This window comes from Blennius ocellaris (genome assembly GCF_963422515.1).
Source record: "Blennius ocellaris genome assembly, chromosome: 13".
Taxonomy (NCBI): Eukaryota; Metazoa; Chordata; class Actinopteri; order Blenniiformes; family Blenniidae; genus Blennius; species Blennius ocellaris.
This window is the reverse complement of record NC_137662.1, coordinates 9,854,367-9,878,663: the sequence shown is the minus strand read 5'-3', so window position 1 is coordinate 9,878,663 and position 24,297 is coordinate 9,854,367. Positions and strand designations below refer to the sequence as shown.

Below are 24,297 nucleotides of genomic sequence, written 5' to 3'. Positions count from 1 at the left end.
TTAATGTCTCTTTACATTCCGATTTCTTTCCTGGAAGGACTTTCCCCCACCAAGAGACAGTCTCCCTGCTACAATCACTGTCATAGACATGATGGTAACGTTTTCATAAATGCCCATGGTATCAGTATTTAGATATTATTTAAACATCTCTATAAGAGATGAATACATGCTTTTCATTCTGGTGCTACACATACCTACCCATCTACCCTTGTCTTTCCGAGAGTCTTTGCACCAGATTTAGTGGGGTTAAGGGATTCGGGCAGGCGGGTTTTGTTTCATATCGGAGGGTTTTTAATTTCACCGTCTGAATAAAAGGCAGTGTTGCGGAACGGAAAACAGTAAAATGTGGTATCCAGATTGCATCGCTAGTTCGCAACTGTGTTGAACATAAGGCTTTCATAGCAGTCCTCCCCTATGGCTTCAACAGAGTAGACCATACCATTGCCTTTCACTTTGTGCGGTGTGGTACAGAAGACTAGCTGATGAGGCGGTTTCGTGGGCATCGATTTTGGATCAAGCAGATGGTTACTGGCCTATTAAAGAAAAAAACAATTATTTAGGCTCCCTGGAAAATGTGATACTATCCTTTGACATATTTTTAAATAACTTACTGGAACAAAAAGTTATTTGTTGATGATCTTACACGAAGGATATTGGTAAGAGCTGGAAAAGATTCACGGTTAATCAGTTGTTTTCTCCATGGTCTTCTGAGTGAGGTGGAGGTGCAGCCAGGCATCACTGAGCACTCTGTATGCCTGAGCTGTACCCTTCAGAAACACCATTGGACCTGTTGGGTCAGGACAATTACACCAGCAATTAGACCCAGGATGGGTACTTATAACTGCCACTTTAATAGGATTGGGGTCCAGGAGCACACACCGCCTGACTGACACAAACACAGTGACTTTGTTTTGCCCTGTGGGCCCCCGTAGGTCCTCACTAATGAACATCGTTAGTGTTTATAGGAAACAAGCTTTTATCACCTCGTCAAGGCTGGCGGCCAGGCACACCGAATTACACAGCTTTGCACACACATGCTTGCGCACGCAGGGACCGTGGCACACTGCCTCACATGTTCAACATCCCATCGTCTCTGGCTGGTCAAGGCGGCCAGCTCTTTTCATCCAGCCTCCACTTGTGCAGCATATTTTTTTTATTTATTTCTTTGATCTCCCTCTCTGTCGTCTATTCTCTCTCAAAGTGATCTCCATTTCTGAATTATTATGCACGATTTTCGGCGCTACCTCTGCGTGTTGGCCTCATCTGTCTCCAATCAGGGTGCTATTAAAATACACACACGCACACGCACACGCACACGCACACACACACACACACACACACACACACCACATGGACGTTCAAACTGTGTGGTTCTTCAGCCCACATGTAAGTGTGTATTTATATATATATGTGTATGCAGTCTGCTTATAAATTCAACTGCAGTTAATTAAGACCCAGGGTGTCTGATTTGTTTGTTACCGTGTTCGATTCCACCAAAATTACAGAGGTTTCATGTTCAAACTTGGAGGTAATTAACGTCAGCTGCCACTGTTTACTTGTTTTTTTCTGATACATTTACACATAGAAACAAAAATGGAAACACATTTGTGGTCTCTGAGTAACAGTGGCACATCAGTGCCTCCACACATGATGAACAGCAGCCAGGCAGGTGTTTTTCTTTAGTTTCCCCCAATGTGTCCAACAAAGAGGCAAACACTCATTAACCAGGGTGTTGGACAATTAGTCAGCCAATCAGCGACCACTCTGAAAAACTCCCATCTATATGCTTTGCTCCTCAGTCTTTCAACCACCCAGAGGTAGAGAGAGGTCACATTACATAAGGAAAGAAAGACTTTTCAGCACTGAATGCACCAGCTGACATTTGGCAGTCGTAGATGGTAATAGTCTGTATTATACAGTATATGCCACGGCTCTGGGGGGTCAACAGAAAGGCCAGTAGCTTAATATTGACTGTAAAGCACTTTTGTGAGTAAAAGGACAAAGTTTATCAGCTGTGTCTTCACATCACTGAGGGAGTAGGTCAGCACGGGGCTTCAGATATACAATGGCTATGAATAATTTTTTTAATGTGTATGATTTCTATGTAATAAATCTGCTTTAAACATGGGACACCGCAGATCTCTTTTAGCGTGTTCTGTATCTGTTTACAGTCACCAATGAATAATGGCGAGATCAAATAAACACAAGGAAATAAAATTTCAGTATTAATGTTGAAATGATGTAGGGTGTACAAAACTCGGTCTTCTCCTAAAATCTCGCATTATTCGTTGATTATATTCGAAAGGTGAAATCAACTCAAAGCAACTCAAAATGTGCTCCTACTCAACGAGTCACACCTGGATTTGTGTTTCATACAATGATGCCTTCCACAGTCAGACATAAAATTATGACCACCTTTCTTAATGTAAGATTGCGCACGTGGCTATGTAGGTTTCAGGCACTAAACTGTCATGCACTGGGGTATCCTGACACCTTTATATCAGCGCCAACTTCAAATTCTGCTGCAAATTGAGTTTGTCTGTTAGTGAAGACAACAAGGGTGAGCCTTCATCCCCAATCTCCAAGACCTGGATTCTTGTTGACTGACTTTCCATTTTTCAACTTCTTTTGATACATTCTGACATCTGCCGACAGGGAGTACCTCGCAAGAGCTGTAGTATCTTAACCTGTCTCCTGTTAAACGCTTATGCTTCTCTTTTTCCTGCTTTTAACACGACTTGAAGCACAAAGTGTTTATTTGCAGCCTTGTATATCACACCTCGTAACAGGTGTTGTGATAAAAAAAGCATGCGTTATTCACCTATTTATGGTTATAATGTTGTAGCTGTTCAGTGTTCGCACACCAAATATTGATACATACAACAATAAATATTAAGATTTTCATGTTAAAGGTGAAAGCATATCAGCAGTGCAGAACATCATTGATGTAATTCACTGATTGTTTTTTTATTTTTTACTTATTCAGAATGATGAAGCCTCAAATTGACACATTTCTACTCTCTTGTGCTCAGGATTTTACTTTATTCTACCGTTGTGATGTTATTTAATATCTTGAAACAAATGCGCAGTAAACGTATCCCTCCCTAATAAAGTATTCTGCTCACAGTGCCGTGTATTCAGGCCATATGAGAGCGATTTGGGGCTGCTGGGGAAGCACTGGGGGGGTGAAATGTTCCAGGGAATGTTTAGATTGTTGTCACAGTGGCAAGGACACATCCATTAAACTGCCGTCTGAGGTGGCACACAAGTCGAGTCGGACAAGATTGGCCTTGAACACTCTACAAGCATATAAACAAACAAACAAACTCAACACGACCATTACTTCTCTCGCCCTGGCAGTCAGCGTCACATAATTGCGCTCAAGCCCGTACGCTCATGGTGGGGCAAGAAAAATCACCTCACGCTCTTTCCTTTTACTTACAACCTCTAAATGACAGAGCACGGGGGCCTCTGACAAAGCCTCCAGTGTTTCGGTGGGGAACTGGTGCCAAGAAATAACAGGCCGCCTGCTTTATGCAGACAGACAGTTCCTCCGGCCGACGACACACACATAAAGTGCACGTCTTGATCCAGATGTGGTTCCTATCACCCTTCAAACTCTGCAACTGACCTACAAATATGAACTAATTTTTAGTTGTCATGCTTGACTCTTTTCCTACCTGCCAATCAATCAATATGAATAATACTTAATAGACCCTCATCAAAGAATAAAATAGAATAGAATAGAAATACTTTATTTGCCTCTGGGATTTGGAAAAGCATTTAGGTATTTAGATTTATCACTCACAAAATACTCACACATATTACCCACGAAAGTAAATGGACCTTGGTATTCATTGTGTCGGACAGGTAATCAGACGTGAGTGCCCAAGAGCTTCACTTAGAGGGATGTGACTTTATTTTTATTACCAGGAAACTGTCAGCCATGTGGGGTCACAGAACTGTAACTGCAGGGAGTGTGTGCATATGTGTCTGTGCCTCATTTCTGTTTGGTCAGGTTTAATTTGGTTGGAGTGCGGGCCCGGTGGTGCACTGGATTAGTGAGCCAGCTCCCTCAGTGTTGTGATAACGAGCAACGTCTGCGCCGCCTAACTGTGTCCAGATGAGTGTCAGAGAAGGGTAGGATCCTGTTACGTAGTGCAACGACGACGACACACACACACACACACACACACACGCACACGCACACGCACACACACACAATCTCACAGGCTGACTTAATATGACTTTTAACCTCCAGCCTAAAGCCTCTGTGATAAAAGCAGTGAAGTGACTTCATTGAAACGCCCAGCATGCAGATCCCTCGATGAGTGTGTGTCAAAACCATAACAGTTTTATTAATGGCGCAGACTCCAGCATGTGAGCTCACACCTATACTCACATTCTTCTTTGCCACATGGAGAGAGGAGGCACAGACATATAGGAGAAAGCTTGGCTACCCTCCACCGCTGCCTGGTTAAATGGATTTTGTTCATGCAGTGTCTTTTATTAAAAAGTGCTCTCCTGGAGTGTTCTTGTGGCCTGTCCACCCCCCACCCCTCAGCCCTCAACCCCACCCTGCTCCTGCTTTCACTCCACATTTGGGAGCCATTAGCAGGCTGAATGCAAAGCTACTGTACACCCCCACACATAATGCGTGGGCCCTGGCAGGGAAAGTGCTTTGGTTATAAGACGCCATCATACAGGTGTGTGTTATGTTGAAGACTGAAAAAGCTGATGAGGCCATTGAAATAGTCCTATTAATAAAATCTTCTCATTCCACTGTGACTAATATGCCTCACATATGAAACACAAGAGTGCTACTATTGTTTTGCCCAGAGACCACCGTGTTCTACCATTTTCTCTGCCTTTGCCTTTCCTCAGGCTGAACATTCTCCTGATGGGCCTGAGATGGGTTACGGCTCCTTTCACCAGCAGTACTGGCTGGATGGACGCATTGTGGCGGTGGGAGTGATTGATATTCTGCCTACCTGCGTGTCCTCCGTCTACCTGTACTACCACCCCGACTTTGCCTCGCTGTCTTTGGGGTCCTACTCTGCTCTCAGGTTAGTTTCTCAGGCTGATTTATGCCAATTTATAGTTAGATAGAAACTAAGGCGTATCAGGAAGATGGCTCATGTTTTATATTTTTGTTGCTTTCTTTCATACTTCTGCAATCAATCCCTTTTCTGAATCAGTCCAGCATATTTTCTTTCAAATGTACAGTGGTAAGTGCTGTAATTCATTCCACAATCCCCTTGGACAACCCCCTGTTGTTTGGCATGGATGTGAGCTGAGGATTAACTATACAGTTTACCTCAACACTTTAAAGATAAAGTAGCTGGTTTGACCCTGTTGATGTATTTACTAATGATGAGCAAAAGAAATGTTCTTCCATTAAAATTGACGATGTTTCACGGCTCCAAAATACTTTACAATATGTTGTTGGTCATGAACATGCAGCTGAATTAAATTTGGTATAAATGGTATTGTTCGCACCTCACTGATCTTGGCTTACTGAAGATTCACTCAATAAAAGTACATCGAATTGTTTTTCAAAAAGAATGTTGCACTAAATCTGTTTTGGTTTAAATTATGACAGTTCAGAAATTTAACCCAGGGGCATCAATACATACAGCCTACAAATAAAAACTGGATGACATTGCAAAGTGGGTTTCCACTACAATTACAATGAAAGCAATTGCTCCCATTTTCTTGAAAAAGTCCCTGCTATTTCTAATTTTCACTGTGGGGAGCACTGTTTTAGGAAGGTGAGCAATTGTAACGCACCATAAACCAAGAACGAAACATCTGATCGCAGCAAGGTTCAACAGTGAACATTAGCTTCTATTTTGCCAAACTACATTTGCATTAGCGTCCATACGATGAGGGTCAGTTTATAAAAATTAACATATCGGGGGATACTTAAATCATGCAGCATGAGAGGCAATACGCTTCACCAACATTAGTATATTTACTGTGGCAAAGAGCATGTTTGATCAAAAATGCTAAAAAAAATAAGAAGTTAACAAGTAACTTTAACAGAATATTCTGGTGGTTCACAATTGGTTTTGTGAAATGTGCAATATCTGTGAAAACCTTAAGGATGTAATTATCCCTTTGGTCTGAATTTACTGTAAACATTTAGAATTGTGTTAGTGACATATAAGCTGCTATCGTCATACTGGTGCAGTGCATGTGGCCCTGGAACTGAAATGAGATGCAGACGATTTGAGCAACCGGTATGGTTGCTGGGTTGATGTAGCAAACAGTTGTGTTGATTTCTTAACTTGCCTAAAACAGTTTGTCGGACCTCAGGCTGAATATGATAGAAGCAGGTACTGATCCTGCTGATATTTATGAGTGAGCAAGTGATTTGAGTTACATCACGTATCAGTGCTATAAGTGCTGTGGCTTCCTGGGATCCAAAGGGGTGCACTCTAAGCCAACAGCTTTGTGATCCTTTGAAAACTGTGATTCAGAGGCCCATTAAAACTGTCCACATTGAGTCATTATATTGCAGCCTGTCTCAAAATAAGCTCACGAAAGACATAAGTTTGCGTCTACCCGCTGGTTACATATCTGTTCACCCTCATTTCCATTTGTTCACATTTGGCCTTCTGTTAACCTGCTCTGGCCCTGATTCTTGCTTTTTATCTCTGGAACTGTATATTATAATGTAAATGCCACAATACCTTAGGTCAGGAGAAATACCTCTTTGTTCACACTTGATTGGTTGAGGCAGAGCTCTTTTTGAGGTTCGACTGACGACAGTTTCCTTTTTCCAAGATGAAACAGGAGAACACACGTATGCTACAGGCACACATATCTGGTGTTTCCTGTATAGTGTAACCCAATAATGTGAGAAAGGCTTTTAAAAATATTTCTGCACAGATGTGGGAGGCCGGGGTGATCTGTGCTTTAAAGTTGGCCTCTACAGGTGCACCAGTGTGAGTAGTGAGTGTTTATTCATGTGTGTACGTGTAATCACGCATTAAATCAGCCCAGCGGTCGGCACAGACAGGCCACACTCATGCAGCAGGAACAACTCGGCCATCCTGAGCACACAGTCCCTCGTCACTTATTATTTTGTCAGTCGGACTCCAAGAGTAACACAAAGTGTGCGCTGTGTGCTTATGTGTGAAGAAGGCCTTGAAGAAGCGAGCCAGCAGAACTGAAATGCTCCCACTTGTTCACAGACATCAGAGTCCAGGCCTTTGATCAGGTTTGGACACTCCTTAGTCTGCTTGGCCCGACTGAGTCTGGCTGAAACTTGTAGCGCGGACTGCATGTGGGCCCACATCACCCCTCCTTTCACGCAATGCTTTCATGCAAATCTCAATTTCATTAGGCGCTGCTCCTTCGACGCGGCAAACACAGCTGGAGTTCATGTTCAAGTGCACTGCAGAACTTCAAAAACATCACAGATGTAGAGAACCTTACTGCTCATTGAAGGAAAGAATGAAGGAACCTTTCACTCAATTGCCTCTTTGGGAGCCATTTTTTGAGGAACAGCCTTTTTAAAAAAGGAAAGAAAAATACTGCATTAGAGTTCGGATTCTAAACTTGCAGGCAAGACAACACAGAAACATTTCGAAGAATGAATCTTCATCCATATTTACACAGAAACTAAAATATAGAATCCATTTTTGTTAATAATTTGAGCTTATAAGTCATGAAATCAAACTTCCATGTCTCAAAAAAGGAAGTCAGAAGTTTTTCTTTTATTTATAATGAAAGGCTGTAATTATCCAAATGAAAATTGTTTATGAGTGTAGAAAACAGACAAAACGATTAACTTCCCAAGACATTCCCTTTTTTTTTTTTTGATGATTTCAAGAGCATATGTTCACAGTGTGATTGTGCCGAGCAAACAGAAGAGGGAGATGTTGAGGAATTCCTTGCAGCAGTAGCCACAGGCTAGGAGGACCCAAAGAGGAGGAGAAGAAAAGAGGCAGATAATGAAGTGCTTGAGGTGCTGTGTGTAGAAAACACAGCTGGTGTCCAACACTTTCTTATGGGAATGCCCTTATGTTGTGGTGCAAATGACCCTGAACCAAAATATTCACCATTCACAGATACATATTCAATGTATTTTGATATACTTAGAAGATTGATAAGGTACAAGAATGCACATATTTTCAACTATAAGCTGCAGGTTTAGTAGGTTTTCCAAATGGTTTTGATGTAGAATTTCTAGCAATACCTGTGCTTGAATAAATACAATGTTCCCACTCATTTGTTTGCATATTTTTAGGAATCGTAGCTACAGTTTAGTCAATGAGTCCTGCTGTGCTGGAGCCAATAAACAAGTTTTGGAAATGGGTCATTGCCAATACTGAGTCATTGGATTTTTCCCACTGAACTGTCTGTAATGATTTAGGATATCCCTGTTTATATATTTTTCTAATACACACTCTCCAAACATTTGCTGTTGAAGTTAAATAGCGGGTCACTCTGGATGTTGCATCTGGCTAATCAAAAAAAGGTCTCGCAAGTGTTTGGTAATGAAAAGTTTCCACATCCACGCAAAGCTGCAGTAAGCACCTTGTGGTATGCATCATTATGGGTGTGTGTGTGTGTGTGTGTGTGTGTGTGTGTGTGTGTGTGTGTGTGTGTGTGTGTGTGTGTGTGTGTGTGTGTGTGTGTGTGTGTGTGTGTGTGTGTGTGTGTGTGTGTGTGTGTGTGTGTGTGTGTGTGTGTGTGTGTGTGTGTGTGTGTGTGTGTGTGTGTGTGTGTGTGTGTGTTCACACACATCAGTATGAAGGAAGCTGTGCTGGAGCAGAGGGCTTGATAATTGGCTTGTGCTGGAGTGTCAGATGGCTGAAGAGGGGATAATGGCGGGCTCAAGCTGCTGCCATTGGATTGGAGGTGGGGGTGTGAAGGCCTCAAGTGAGTAGGGGGGGGGTTTGTGAATGGGCCTCTCGCCTCTATTGACCCCCCCTCCCCCAATTCAGGCCTGCCGGGCCCTTTTGTGGTGAGGGGATGGGAACCCAGGAACCTGGCAGCAAGCGGGTGACCTTCTAGCACCTCGCTCTAGCAGCCGCTCTTCTCTGTCCCTTTCTCTTTCTTGATCCTCCTCCTTTATATTCTCCTCCTGCTCTCTGTCTCTCCCCCTGTCTCTCCCCCTCTACTTGGCCTGCTTTGTCCCGTTCCTTATTTTCCAGTGCATCTATTTTATTTCAAGGCCTCATTCTCTGTCTCCTAAGTTTTGTAAGAAAGGGAATTCTCCCCCTTCATTTAGGCGAGAGAAACAGAGTTGTGGAAGGAAGAGTGAAACAAAACAGGAGGGAAAAAAGGAGCTGGAATTTAGTTATGGAATAGCAAAGGAAACTGCAGAAGGAAAGGGAAAATAGGCTTTCACTAAAAGGATGCAATTAAGGAAGAAGCCATTGGGAGACAAATAAAGCAGCAAAGACATTTACTGTATTTGAAGAAGGTGTATAAATCCTCCCAGTTCTAAATCTTTATTTTACACACTCTCACTCTCCTTTTTCTCTACCTCCTTTTCTGCCCCAGGGCTCAATGGTGATCGAGTGAAGGCAGTTGTTTTTGTGTAATGACATGAGACCAAGAAAAGCAGCCTTTTTGAAAGTGGGTGTTTACTTCCTCAGCTTGGGCACTGCTCTAGTCAGAGCTGCTGGTCCCAATTTTACTTCTTACTACAGTCTTTCATGTGCTCTTGATGCACTAAACAGTAAGGGAAACACGTTTGAAGTCAGTTTGTGTAAACTTAAGTATTAGAATTTGAAGTATTGTGCGCTGTTTTCTCAATAACTCTTTAATTAGTTTCACTTTAATTTATTTTTATAGCCACTTTGAAGTAATAAGCTACTTGTCTGCAGTAGTTGTTATTCTATTTAGAAAAATGCTGTGCAAAAGTTTTCGGTAGTCACAGCTTTCAGAGTAAGAATCAAGGAAGCTTTGTGTTTTTAATTTTTCTCTCTGCTACGCAAATAATTTATTTAGGTGTCAACTAGTCTCAAAAAAACATTTGAAAACATTACACAATTTGTGATAAATGATATCTTGATCACTGTCTCCTAAAAATTGTATTTAGGAGCCTTTTTGGAACTTTCAATCACTACTTCACAATAGCATATTGGTTATTTAATGCCAGTGAAATACAAGGCACTTTGCTCAGTGCATTCAGGTCAAATATGTTCCATTAACTACCTGAAGCCTCAACAAAATTGACTGGCAGCATAAATCATGAGTTCATTGTCATCGTGAGCTACGGTTATCTTTGCTGATTGGATGTCATCACAGCGTCTGTGGGTGAATTATGTCAATTTGGTCTTAGTGTGGCTAGCAGTGCCACTAGCAGCAGCTGGCACTCTGTGCAGGTTGATATGCAAACGTGCTTCGTTCCAGTGGATTTCATTATATGCCATTTACTTCTCTCCAGACAATAGCCTATGAAAACACATATTGACCTGTATTTGTGGTGCTGACAAGAATTAGATTTTCACTTAACATTCTAACCGTAAAACAATGAAAAGTAAATAAAAAGAAGAACAATTAATATTTAAGGAACAAATGGCACCAATTCCCTGAGGTACAGTTTTTGAAGTAACTTGTCAGGGAGGTTGTTTCAGAGCAGTTTTCTCAAACCAAGCATTGATATTCTGGCTCCAATTCGTCCGTCTCTTCGTATAATCATAATTAAGCTTTGTAATGTTGGCCATTACCAGTACACAATCAGGCTCTTAAGGGCCCAGGGCTATTAATTCATCTTCATACCCTAACAACTCCTAATGACTTTGGATATGTAATTGGCATTATTATATTTTGCTGCAGAGTGAATATGGAGCCAATCAAATGCTTTTTTGTTTACATTGCATGATGGAATAGCAGCATGTATTTCAGACATTTACATAATACTCTACACGTTGATCGTTCTAAATCGTTCATTAATTCAGTGGAAAATCGTGTGATTCTTTTCGTAATGGTCTATTGTTTGTAATATTCTGCTGTGCTGCACATTCATTAAGTGTTCTGTCTCTGCATGTCTGTAAAAGTACATTTGTGTGTTTTTCCCATCACAGGGAGATCGCTTTCACCAGGCAGCTGCAGAAACAGTCCCCAAAGCTGTCCTACTATTACATGGGTTTTTACATCCACTCCTGTCCCAAGATGCGCTATAAGGTACGTTTTATGTAATCACACACATTACAAATGTATATTTTTTAAAAAAATTTTAATTTTTTTTTATTTTGGCTCTGAAGTTCTCTTTCACATGAAGCCATTAAAAGGCATATTTTATGGCTTAAAAATCTGAGCTTTCATTTTCAGTAGTCCGTAGTTTTTTATAGTTGCTGATGAACCAAAAGTATTGTTTCATTATAAAGAAGTTCTGTGGGTAGAAAATAATACTGGAGCTTCTCGGTGCGGAGCATCGCAGCCTGCAGACCTCAGCCTGTGGTCATAACACCATACAATGACCAGTAAGTGTAAAGGGTCTCTGTGATGTTGTGAAGCATAATTCACCTTAACACTGGGAGATCAATACAAACCCCAAATATAAAGACAACACCCAGTCATCAAGAACTGATTGAATAGAATAGAAACGCACTATTAATTCCAGACGAAAATATTGTGCAACAAAGCCAGTTTTTATTGTAGTACCAACACGGTAAGTCTAAACTATATTTTTTTCTATTCTAGGTCCAATCTTCTTTACTGTACATATTATTCCTCTATGCAATATAAAAAATTGATTCCTCATCTCTACTCTCCTGACTCTGATGTGAACTGATGGCTACTTAGCTTTGCGTTTTTCTCTTCCTATCCTATAATTCAGCTAAACTCTTCAGTATTAAGCTTAATAAAGTCCTTCTCTAATGCTTTTTTTGGTTATACTTTACTGAAGCTGCATCCAAAAGTGTCACAGTGATGGAAGACCAACAATTGATGTTCGGGCTCATTCTTCATCGGAGGAGGTTTATCCTGTACTGCACATCATGTGTGTAGTGTACTGTAGATGCATTGTTAATCTCTTTTATAGGCACATCAGGGTGTGTCTGGTTCATGAAATGTGTTGATCTCTCTCCCACACACTTTTTTCTCTTTTCTCCCTCCATCTATGATCCTCCCCTGAACTAGTCTTTACCTTTAAAGGCTAGTCTTCAAAGTGGGTTGTTTTTCTTGATACATCTGTGTTAGAATTCTTTCTAATAATAATAATGGCCTGGATTTATATAGTGCTTTTTTTTTGAGGTGACTCAAAGCGCACACAGAAACCATTATTCATTCACACCAGTCACACCGGTGGTGCTAAGCTACGTTGTAGCCACAGCTGCCCTGGGGCATGCTGACAGAGGCGTGGCTGCCAATTCACGCCTACGGCCCCTTCGACCACCACCAACATTCATCCGCCATTCAAAGCCATTTGTACGAGGCAACGTGGGTAAAGTGCCCAAGGGCACAGTGATAAGGACTTGGATATAGAGGGATTTGAACCTCAAACCCTTTGGGCATTGGACGGCCCACTCTACCACTGAGCCACGTCCCAAATAAACTACAATGCCCCAAATAGTTAATATTCAATAAAGTTATATTAATGTTAAACTGTATTTATCTGTTCTACTTTAGTCATCAGTTCGGCCTTATATTCCTTTTCTGTCACTGTTGACGAGATTTAGCATCCATGCGCTTTATGACATCTATAAAATTCAAACTTCACCAGCAAAGAAATGGAGCTTCACACTCACATGATCCTTACTGTTCTCACAAAACTTCAACAGTATGACCAATTTGTCAATTGAAGAACTTTTGTGTCACATAATTTATGCAGTAATTTTGTGTTAACCAACACAAACAGGTGATAAAATAGATTCATTGTTATTCATTAGGAACAAGAATCGAGCAAAAAGGATTCTGTGAGGGCTCTTTGTTTATTCGACCGAGGCATCATTTTATTTTGAGGTCAATATTCAAATGATTTTAGATTTACAAAACCACCTGCAAACTCAAGGATTCAAGCAAATGTTGCCCAAGATCTTAATGTGTTCATATATCATGACCATGATCACATCGTGGATTCAAATCTACACAGAAGACAGAAGAAAAAGCCATTAAACAAAACTGATTCGTACAGTGTGCTGATTCTATGGAGTGAACATCAGTGCAGATTCAGTCATGAAGTCTGTTCGAGGATAAAAGACGGGATATTGCGGAGGTTCATGCAGGGAATTGAGGACAAGGCTGCTGAAGACATTAAAGGTTGAAAGAGAGGTCACTCTTGTGACGGCAGCTGTAACTCAGCAGCAAGAAAAGTGCCACATGCATAGATATATGCATATTTTACAGTGTGGTTTTGTACTCTGGAAAACTTTTAAACACATTCACAAATCACATTTGGTGTGGTTTTTCACAGACACGCTCACCTTCTCACCACTTAAAGATGTTTAGCTTCACAAGAACGGAAAAAGATAAGCCGGCTTTCCAAAATTGGATCAGTTTTGCCAAGATTTACCATTCATCCCTTCTCTTTCCTCATTCCTCTACCAATTCTTTTACCTCTCTTGTCATTTCACTCATGTTCCCAGAACTTGTTCTTTCCTATGGGAGAGTGATGTCTTGTTGGGGATTATGGCAGAATGCCACATCTTTTTATCCAATTTACATCTTGCTTTGGTGCTTTGTACAATCTCTCAGTTTGGAAGTCTGGGTATGGAATGCATGCAAGTGTGTTTGTTCTGTTTATTTGTATGTGTGTTGAATCCCGATCGCCGTGTTTGTCTGAGAACTCCGTTACCACAGCACCTAACCCCTCCTTGTGTTGGTATTTACTACCCCAACCCCCCATATCTGTTCTTGTGTGTTTCTTGTTCACCACCTCCCCATTTCTTCCTATTTTACCCTTGGGCAGGAACACAGAACAAGGGTGAGAAGGTTGCCCAGTTCCCACCTTTCGGCTCTCACAATCCCATAGAAAGACGCCCGTGCTCAAACGTACTCTTAGCACATGCCCAGCATCTCGCACCATTGTCTGATTTGCATATGAGACCAAGTAATTAATTAATGCAAGGACATGTTTTGGAATTGTTCAATTCTCTAAGATGTGGAGCGTCTAAACTCTGCTATTATTGTGTTGGAGGGGTTGTGAGATTCTGTATCTCTGTACAGCTTCTTGCCTCTTTAAAGACCAAAACACCAGCACTTGAACCCTGCTGGACACCACTCAAACCCTTGAACACCACTTTCTCTTCATTTTACCCACCTTACCCCACTACCCCCACCTCCACTGTCTCTTTGTGAACTTCTGAGAACTCTCTGTACCAATCATCTTCACATTGTCCACAGGGAACGTAGATGATCTTAAATACGTTTTTGTTCTCCCATTTGAGTGTTAATGCATGCTATAGTTTTCTCTTCTTGGATTAATACAAAAAGACTTGATGAAGATAAAATCAAAAGAGTTGCATATGAGATGTTTTAAGCACAAAAAATACTGCCAACATATTTCACTGCACATCATCGCTCAGTCTGTTCCCGCCAATCCTACTTGTTATTGCTACATTTGGATAATAACAGTGTTTATGAATGTGATTGAGACACACTGAGGGTTTTGGTATCCAGCAACACTTTAAAATGATCGAACGTTCTACCTGAGGTTGAAAAAACAAAATGTTATCAATAAGTTGCTCTTAATTATTAATTTTTTAACCCTCAAGCTGTGGTGCAAATTTATTTACATCAGCGATGGCATAGCCTCACTGTCAGTGACAGCTTGATATGTCTCACTTAATGCAGTAGGCTGAGATGAATATTAAAACGATCCAAAACCAGTTTGTGTTGTATTGAATCTCTTACAGTGGCTCGTACAGTTCTCTCTCTCTTTGGAGCTGTAGACCTGCATTATTTATGAAACCAACACAAGCAGCATTGCTAAAAGGATTTTATACCAGCTGTATATAATGTTCATTCACACATTATAGGTAAGACATGTTTAAGCTTTTCTGTCATGTCCCTGTATGTCCTCATTCAGCACTGTTTTTTTTTAACCAGTTGGCTGTGTGAAGCTGCATTTGTCTGTGTTTCCATTTTGGAGTATCTCTGAATTCCCAGGTGGCAGGAAAGTCTTTTCTGTCAGGTCACAAATCTGTATGCCAGGGACATCGGTTCCATACGAGATTGGTTGAGACTTCTGAGCTCTGCCAAAGGCTGAGCATGGTCCTGTAGAACAGCCTTAAAGTGCCCTAGAAGACTTGGAGTCCAGCCAGGAACAGGGGGCTGCCTGGCCAGTGTCAGACCCCTCTCCTTTGTTCTCAAAGCTGGAACGGAGGGTCCCACAGAGTGTTGCTGGTTTGGCTTGTGGGTTCAGGATTTGACGTGACATCCTGCCCCTGGCTTCTGTCCCTGGTCCTTTGGCCCTCCCAGGCTCTCTGATGTTGAGCTGTGGAGAGCAGAAGGTGAAACTGTTGGGGGCTAAATGAGACCAAAGGTCTTGGCCCTTCTGCCACTTTTTTTTTTTATGATGCCTCTTATGTATAGAAGCTAAAAGTAGATGAATTATCTTCCCTTTGTGATGTTAGTCAAATAAATGGGAAATTTGTATTTAAGACAAGATTTGTCAGTAATGAACCCCTGTTTAAATATTTTGTATTGCCAAGTACATCTTGACCAGCATGAAACACAGACCTCAGATGGCCAAACAATACATTAATAATATTCAGTGTTCTGTTTATGATTGATTGGAAACCAAAAACAAAGTTTTCGTGATTATTCTAAAAAATATTTTATGAAAATTAGATTGAGATTTTTCTTGGTCTGTGAATGTATTTTAAGAGGTCAAGATGATGTGATGGTTATCACCACTACAACAAGAAGGCCGGGGATTCAAATCTATGCAGGGGTGTTTTTTGTGTTAAGTTTGCATTTTATTCCTTCAGAGGTTGCAGTGGCTTCTGCCTCCATGTCACCAACATCCCCTGCCTTCTTTACCATTACACTAACTGTTATAGAAAATCTGACCTATTTTTCTATAACACTAACCATATTTGTTTCCTCCTTGCCTACATCCACGAATCTTCCAAGGTATTTCTCGTTTCCTATATTTAGCACACATTCAAACAATCTCAACTATCTAGCCTCATCTTCATATGGCTATCTTCCACAGGCCAAAAATATGCATGACCAGTTAGTTGTTGACTTGACGGTCAGTGGGTGTGAATGTGGGCTTTATGTTAGCCCTGTGAAGATCAAGTGACTGTCACAGAGAAAAACCTGTCTGCTAGCCGGATTAGGCTGTGGCCACTGTGACCCACACCGGGATAATGGGAAGACGGATGGATGCACAGAGTTATGCATGATTGGTAGTATTAGAAAAAAAAACAACCCTCATGTCATCTGTGGGACAACCCCGAGGGAGAGTCGACAAGAAAACGTTTGTGGATTGAGTGAACACTTAACTGATGGTGTATTTTTGTTCGTAGCAATTAGCGGTCGTCTGATCACGGGTTAGATTTTTTGCAGAGTTTCACAGCTGCTGAGGAGTTTATGAAACCAATCTTTTTACTGCATTATTTCTTTTATATCAGTGGTTGTTTTTCTGGAGGATCTAAGCAACATTGACTTAAGTTTTCAATAATAGAATACTCCGGTGTGGCAATATTAGGCCGACATAGCTGGGCTTTATACGATATGGTTGAATGTAAACTCTTCTTGTACATCCAGTGTTGCCAATGTCCAATACCACAAAACTCTGCAGCTGCATATTCTGTAAAACATGCTATGTTTCTGCAGCTGCCGTTAGCTTTAAGTATTTATAGATATCCAGAGAACCTGTGCTCAATTTCAAGCCTGCATTGTGATGGCTGTGTGTTACCTGGTGAAGCAATAAACAAGTGGTTTGACTCGCACACCATCACACAGGTTTTTCTCACCTCTGTTATTTTTACTCCTTTGCCCTGTCATAATAACTTCATCCAGCTTCAACAGCTTGCAAAACGAATTTGGCTTTCATCGGCTCTCATTTCGTGAATTTCCACTTTTCATTTTTGCCAGAACAAAAGAATATATCTATCCATGCCACAGTGTTGTGTTTTCTTTTCCATTTCGTTGCAGAGGTGTGTGAATGTCTGAACACTCGTCGGCCTAAGTTACTTTTTAGGTACTGAATAAGCAGACTTTGAAAGCCTCATTTGTTATCATCAATCACTTGGCTTCTCCAATCTAGTACCTGGTTTCAACATTTTGAGCACTGTTCAAGTGTGGCATACATACACATCCATACAGAAGACCAGGTTATACCCTCTGGGTGTGGGAGTGAGAGAGTTGCATGAAGTGGCTCTCAGTCTTGTTATTATTGTTCACAGTGAAAGAATGTCTCGCTCCTTGCCCAGGAAACCATTAAATTTTCCAAAGAGAAAAAGAAAGCAAGAGTGAGTAAAATGAGTGAAAAGAGGAGGAAGAGGACAGATGGAGAGAAAAAGGAGGAGTGACAAAATGTGTGCCAATTGAGAAAAGGAGGCGAGATGAAAAGGGTTATTCGTTTCCCCGGCGGTACTTCACTGACGTTTTTAAAGAGACTTTCGCGGCAGCTGCACCTCCGTTCCCTTTCAACCCAGCTCCTCCTCGCCCACAAACAACAAACACTGAGAGCTGGTCAGCTCTACAACTCTGCCACAGCCAGCACTTTTCCACACGGGCACAGCTTTTTGAATTCAGCAGACCTGAAATGAATCCATCCAGGTGTCAGCCACTGTGCGCAGGAGTATGTTAGCAGGCGCCCCATGAAAGAATGTGATTTTGGTCTCGGGCCCCTCATGGTGATGTGGTAATGTTTGCCTTAATCACTGTGTGCCTTTGGGCTTTTCTGTCACCTGCTGCATGAGTTTACTTCTTATGACATCGATTAGACCTGACAAAGTGCCTCTTAACCGGACCTTCGTCTTGGGGCGTTGAATAACAATATATTCTTTATTTCAGTTGTTTAAAATGAATGGATCCAATCTCGCTGGCACTAAATAGAAAGCGATGTTCATTTTTCAGAAACTTTCCAACATCCTCTATAACCGGAGTTCCCTATTAATGAGATGAATTCCCCTTGAAATAGCCCCGTCCTCACCAGGTACGCCACAACAGGTCCTGACATGTTAAAAAGGCGCAAAGCTTCTGCTATGGGCTCTCTGTATGGATGTTTTTTTCACTAAAGGGGCCCAGTAGGACTGTATGTTTTGTGTACACGGGTGACCTTGCATTTCGTGCGTCACTTGTTGAACATCTGGGCAGATTGAGAGTGACAGGGAGTGAATTTGAGGCATCCATAAGTGGGAGTTTCCAGTGGGGGCCGTCACCCCTATGTACCACGCTACAGTACACAGCGCCTTTTTGGTGATGCTTTCTCAATTGAAGGGACTGCGATTTTGATATCCCTTTTAATTTGTTTTGTGCTTCTGGCATAAATATTGCCCCAAATGCATAGCTTCTATTTACTTTCTTTGAGTAGTGCTTTGCTTTTTGCACCATAAAATCTACAAGTCTGGACACGGCCTCTGTTTCTTTCTCCTTTTTGTTTTAAGTTTTCTTTCAGCAACTGTTTAAAAACCCAGCCACCATGCTGGTTGGGATGAGGGATTCATAGAGTACAGGGATTAGTTTTTTTCAAAAACGTTCATCCGATTCCATACAAGATAAAAACACAGCAGCACTTTTTTCCTCTGCTTTTGCAGTTGCGGGTATCTCATTTCTACGGTTGTCATTTGCATGCTTGGATGCAGCGAGTCACGATAGTGCTGGTTGGTGTGGTATAAAGTTTCACTCACTGGTGTCGTGGAATGGACGACCCAAACATTCATGCTTATAGTAGTATTGTTTTAGCTTTTGTTTTGTTTTTGGCCTGTGGTCTTTGCCTGAGATGAAGCAATATTGGCTTTGATTGTAGAAGGTTTTATTGTGCTCAGCCAGTAGGACTACCTTCCAGCACTCCACATTTTCTAAAGCCTGTGCCTATCAAAATAGGATCAAACTCAGTTAGTCCTATTTTCACTCTCCCTGTGAAATTTATAAGCCAAAGGCCTTTTTCAGCCTTCCAGCTCTCTCCCCTCCCCCTGTCCTAAATTGGAACTCTTTCGACAGAAACAGTGTTGTTTGATTTACCTCGACAGGAGACCACCAACAGTGCACCTCTCAGCAGAAACATTTGTTTAAACTTTTTGATAATTTCTCTTCGATGTCCCATCATGTGGCCCCCGGCCCCTCTCTGTCCTGCAACGGTTGTGTTTTTAACAAATCATTAACAGGTTACAGCATGGTCTGAGGCCAGCCGCTGCTTGGCACCCCCTAGGACGAGTGCTGACAGAGCGAGGGACTTGGGGATCAGAGTTCAAGAGGTCAGGTCAGATGATTCAGTCTTTCTCCTGGTTTGACAAGGAGGGTATGAGCCAGGGGGGTGGTGTGTGTGTGTGTGAAGGTCACAAGGGCAAAAATGAGAGTTTGGAGATGGTGTCATGCTGAGTAGATCCAGAGCCCTTTGGTTGCCAGCCTGAGGTGTTTACCTTGCCATTAACTTCATCATTATTTATTTTCAAACCTGCTACGGCTCCACCACTTTATCTAAAATGCCTGGTTTCTGCGAGGGAAGAAAATGAGTTCAGATCTTTGATAAGCACTACTGGGCAAAGTGAGCTGTTTTTATAAATGCAGTTCAGTGTGTAGATTCCGAGTGTGGGTGGAGGTCTTGCTGTTAGAAGTCTGAGGTGGGGTTTTAAGACCAAGATTAGGGGGCGGTGGTTCTTTCTGCTGGGCGGTAAGCTGCGATCTGTGCTAGACAGGCATAACAGTTCGCCTTTCCATAAAGACCAGAGGAGATAAAGAGATAAAAGTGCCCAGTCTGTGAGTTGATGCCCATAAAAGCGCTGCCATTGGTTCTCAGGGGTTCGTCGAAATGCGATCCTTTAAAAATATTTTCTCCTCATTAACCTGTCATCCGTGGAGCTGTGACACAGAACCAGGAGAGGGAGAGCAGGGACAGAGTGGGGTGGGTGGAAGGAGCGCTGCGGTTTGCTTAGGGGCCCAAAAGGGGAAACTTACCAACTCGGGTGCTTTATTTGAAGGTCGTCCTGTGGTAATACGTCGAGGAGGGTGAAAAGGCCTTGGCGGGAGCAGAGTGTTCAAACAGCAGCAGTTAGCATAAATCTCCACAAATGCAGACCCCAGACATGTTCAGGGCCCTGATGCAGAGAACTCAACACAAATACACCAATGCATATGTACATATTGTCCCAGACTGTGGTGAGAGGATGTCTGCATAGGCCGCTATACTGAAGCATAGATTGTTTAGACACGTCTTTCACTGTGGCTATTTGGCCAGCCTGCTCAGTTTTTAGCCGTATTTGTCTAGCTGCGCGTGTGTTTCTGTGAGGCGCACTGTTTATGCGTGTCCATCAGCAGCCGGACCCCCGGCCTTGCCCCCTTGTATGGCTAAAATGCATGTGTGTCAACAGTCTTTGGACGAAAGACCGGCTTTATTGTCAGAGCTAGATGTTTGGGAGAGAGTATAGATGTAGGGATCAGGGCCTGTGTTTATTGGTTTTTGACCGAGACAGGCTCAGTGTGACCCTGGGTCAGAGTGCTGGCCCGGGCCAGAGTAGGTTTGGTCTGCCTGCCTCTGGTTCACACTACACTTCTTTGTATAAGGCTTCATGAACTGGCCTCCACTGCTTGACAGCCATCTGAATAATATACTGCAAAGAGACCACAATTGTGACATTTTGACCGTATTTGTCTGTTTTGGGTCAAATGCCCGATTTCTTTCTGAGAGTGCATTACCAGTATATAATCCTGAGAAAATGTTCTATTGACTATTATGTGGAACCACAATATGATATAAAGCAAGCTGTTCTTGTGTGGCATGTTATTTTTGGATAAGGTATCTTTTAGCTCGCGAGCCAGACAGAGCAGGGTCTAACATTAATGACCTCATCCACTTTTAGGCCTTACATCACACACTTGGAGCCTCTCTGTCTCACATTGAAGTAGGTGTTCGGTTGGCTAGTAGATTACTGTTTAACTTACTGCTCTCTCTCCTGTACACATTTTAGCTGTACTGATAGTGTTGACAAAGAGAGACTCTTTGAAACGGCTTTCAGGCCATTATGCACACGCAAAGTCAAAGTGATACCTCAGCAGGGGTAGGGTGCGTTAAAAAAAACTCAGCTGGAGATATGGGCAGGAAATCAGCAGCAGATGTGGGTGTAAAGTCTTGCAGATAGAAGCAGGGAACTCGTGTTACTGGGACACCAAGTCCACCTCGTGTGTCGTGGTCTGGCTCCCCTGAAAGAGGATCACTTTGAACCATGACACAGCAATATGGCAGCAAAGCACAGAATGATCTTACCCTCCAAGAGTTTCTCTCCATCATACGACTCGTGAATGTAACATGATCTTAGAAGATTCCTGCTTTTTACAATATTGTCAACAATATTCCACACAGTTCACTGTTTCCAGAAGCCTAACATTTACTGCTGTTTTAATGCACCATGCAAATATTTTTCACTGTTTAAAAATGATGCTTCTTAATTTAATTAATACATTTTTTTATTCTTTTTTTTTTTACAAACTTGGGATAGGAAAGACACTCCTGGCTGATGGTTGAAGCTGTCTCTCACACACCAAATGTATTTGTCTGCTTCCTAGTCAGACTGATTTGGAAGAAAACAAGCAGAAGGCTAAAGTGGTGTAGTTTTTCAGGAGGATCCCTTGGCCGGAGTAAAGCACGCCATTTATGGGTTTGATTAATGGCTTTTCAGATAAATCATAGGCATCAGCCTGGGGCACTGCTGCCTATCTAGAGGTGTGTGAGAAACCACCAAGCCGAGAAAGACAGTGACAGTTTGTGTGATAGTTGGTAATAAAGTTACCTCTGACGGTGGGGCCCCTGCTATCTGTATGTGCGTAAAGTCTGTGTGGCCTGAAAAAAATGAGTGATGCCATGTCACTGTGATAATAGATCTGCGCAGTATTGTGTAAGTGCGTGTCAAGCCCTGTGGAGATGTGTGTTTATTTAGTTTAGATGATTGAGGCTGTGTAATTGTTTACACTGGGCCAGTTTGTTATTCAAATGAGGTTGAGTAATTTTCCTCTCTGCCTTGTTAAAGTTCAGTTCATTGGGAAACCGGCACTGTCGCAGATTGCTTTCCTATAAACACTGACCTCTGCACGTTCATTAACAAACACCGCAAAATAACTGATTAAAAACTCAGAGAGCCTTCTGACACTTGTAAATGTACAGTTTCCATTCTGAAAAGGTCCTGTCCCATTGAATGCCACCACTGCAAGTGGATCTGACTGTCTTCTCTCATCTGTTTCTGTTATTTCTGTCCTCCCAAGCCCCACTACATCCCCAACTTCCAACATCCCCAAAGGCAGTTCGGGCCTTCTTCTTGGCATTCATTCTAATCATATCATCTATTAGCGCACCTCAATCCATGTCTCACTGGCAAAAAATACCATCACCTGTCTCACTGGCAAAAAATACCATCACCTGTCTGCTTGTCTGAATCCAATTTGTGCTCGCTCCTCCGCTAATTTCTGTCCCCTGATTTCTAACACCTTTGATGTAATTTCTCTTTTTTTCTTCTTCTTGTGAAGCCTTTATCTCTCTTGCTTCTCTAATACCTATAGCTCACTTACTACTGACTCGCCTGAACATGTGAGTGTGGAAAGTAATGGAGGGATGTCGATGGATCGTTTTATGTGGGAAGGTTTATGCAATTAAAAGGAAGGAACAGACGGTGTTAAGGGAGGGTAGTGTCTTTGTATGGGCGACCAATCCTACATCTGAACTCGTACCTTATCATCTCAACTCCCATTAGTCACTTCCTTGTGGCCTCTTTGGGCCACTTGCTGAACTAACAGCCACTCAGGTTCATGAGTTTGCAGAAATACCCCATTTCACCTCCAGCTATTAGACTTGGCTGTTCCACTCTGTAGTGAGTCTCATCGATCAAGAATTGAAGTTTCAGGAACCCATTACTGCATCCTCTATACTATAAGTAACTGTTAGAGAGATGGAGAGTGTGAGCGAACTGACGCATAGGCGACGGACACAGTGCTGAAGACCGGCCAAGGAAGCTGCTGGGATGGATGTGCATTACAGAGCTTTCAAGCCAACTCGGAAAAAGAAAAAGGATAAAGAAAAGCAGTGGTGAAGTCTTTACACTGAGTCCAATAAAGAAAGGAAGCTGATAAAGTGTTGGCAAACCAAGTTTTCCTTCCCCCCTTCTTCCTTCATTTCTCACTCCTCTGTCCAGACCACTAATAGCTGCGTTTGCTCATACTCATCATCCTTTCTCTTTTTGTGGGGGAGGATTGAGGAATTGAGCCTGTTCCGTGACCAGACTGTGTCTCATTTTGGTTAGATAGGCCTGAAGCGTTCTGAAGCTTTATTGTACAAGTCTGGATAAATCATCATATCGTTACGTAAACACGAATGGAACTTCTGCATGGTGCAGTTCCAGTATTGGGAATAACGCTTCAGTTATGACCTTGTAATAGATTACAAATATGAAATTAGTAACTTGGGTATAATTGCTAAAGGTTCAGTGAGGTTCATACTTACATTATAATTGTTGTGAAAAAATACCTCCATGAATCCAAGTGTTAGATTTAGTATTATCTAAAGTTGTTATCATAACAGTTGCGATTTCTCTGAATTCCTTTTAAAGGAGTGCAGATTCCTATATGTGGCTTTCTGCTCTTTTTTATTAGTTTAGCTCAACCGTTTACTTGCTGCTTTGGTGGTTCCTAACTCCATTTCTTCTATAACCGCTTACTTTTTGGATTACAGAGCATCTTACTCCAACTAACTGATTCAGTTCAATTTTATTCATATTGTGCCAAATTCAACACAGTTATTTCAAGGCACTTTTATATTGAAAAACCCAACAATTCCACTTGAACATGCGTACGTGATGGTGGGAAGGGAAAACTCCCTTTTAACAGGAAGAACCCTTTGCAGAACCAGTCTCGGAGGGGGAGACTGAACTGCTGTCACTTCAGCTGTACGTAAGTAATGAATGTCATTAAACTCAATCACACATACTGACAGCTTTGCAGATGTGTTCCTGCAACTAGATATGTGCACATTAGAACATCCTATTTGAGGGAGACAATTAAAAGTAAGGCCCGAGTAGTTTTCCAAGTAATTAATTAATTTTTATTTTCATGCAAGAAGATAACTTCAGTACTTTTCATAAAAGTAACCAAGAAATACTAGTTTATGGCACATAGTACTCTGCAGATACATGCTGCTACAAGGTGCAGACACAATCTTACAACTACTTTTGTTCA

At 41.9% G+C, this 24,297-nt stretch overlaps 1 protein-coding gene across 2 annotated transcripts in view; it reads left to right on the top strand.

Moving 5' to 3' along the window:
* The window catches only part of ate1 (arginyltransferase 1), a 56,197-nt gene that overhangs the window by 21,266 nt on the left and 10,634 nt on the right, over positions 1–24,297 (top strand). For both annotated transcript variants that reach the window (XM_080507028.1, XM_080507029.1), the window contains exons 9-10: positions 4,885–5,066; positions 11,049–11,148. In XM_080507028.1, coding sequence (XP_080363154.1) covers positions 4,885–5,066; positions 11,049–11,148 — 282 coding nt within the window. The remainder of the gene's footprint in view (positions 1–4,884; positions 5,067–11,048; positions 11,149–24,297) is intronic.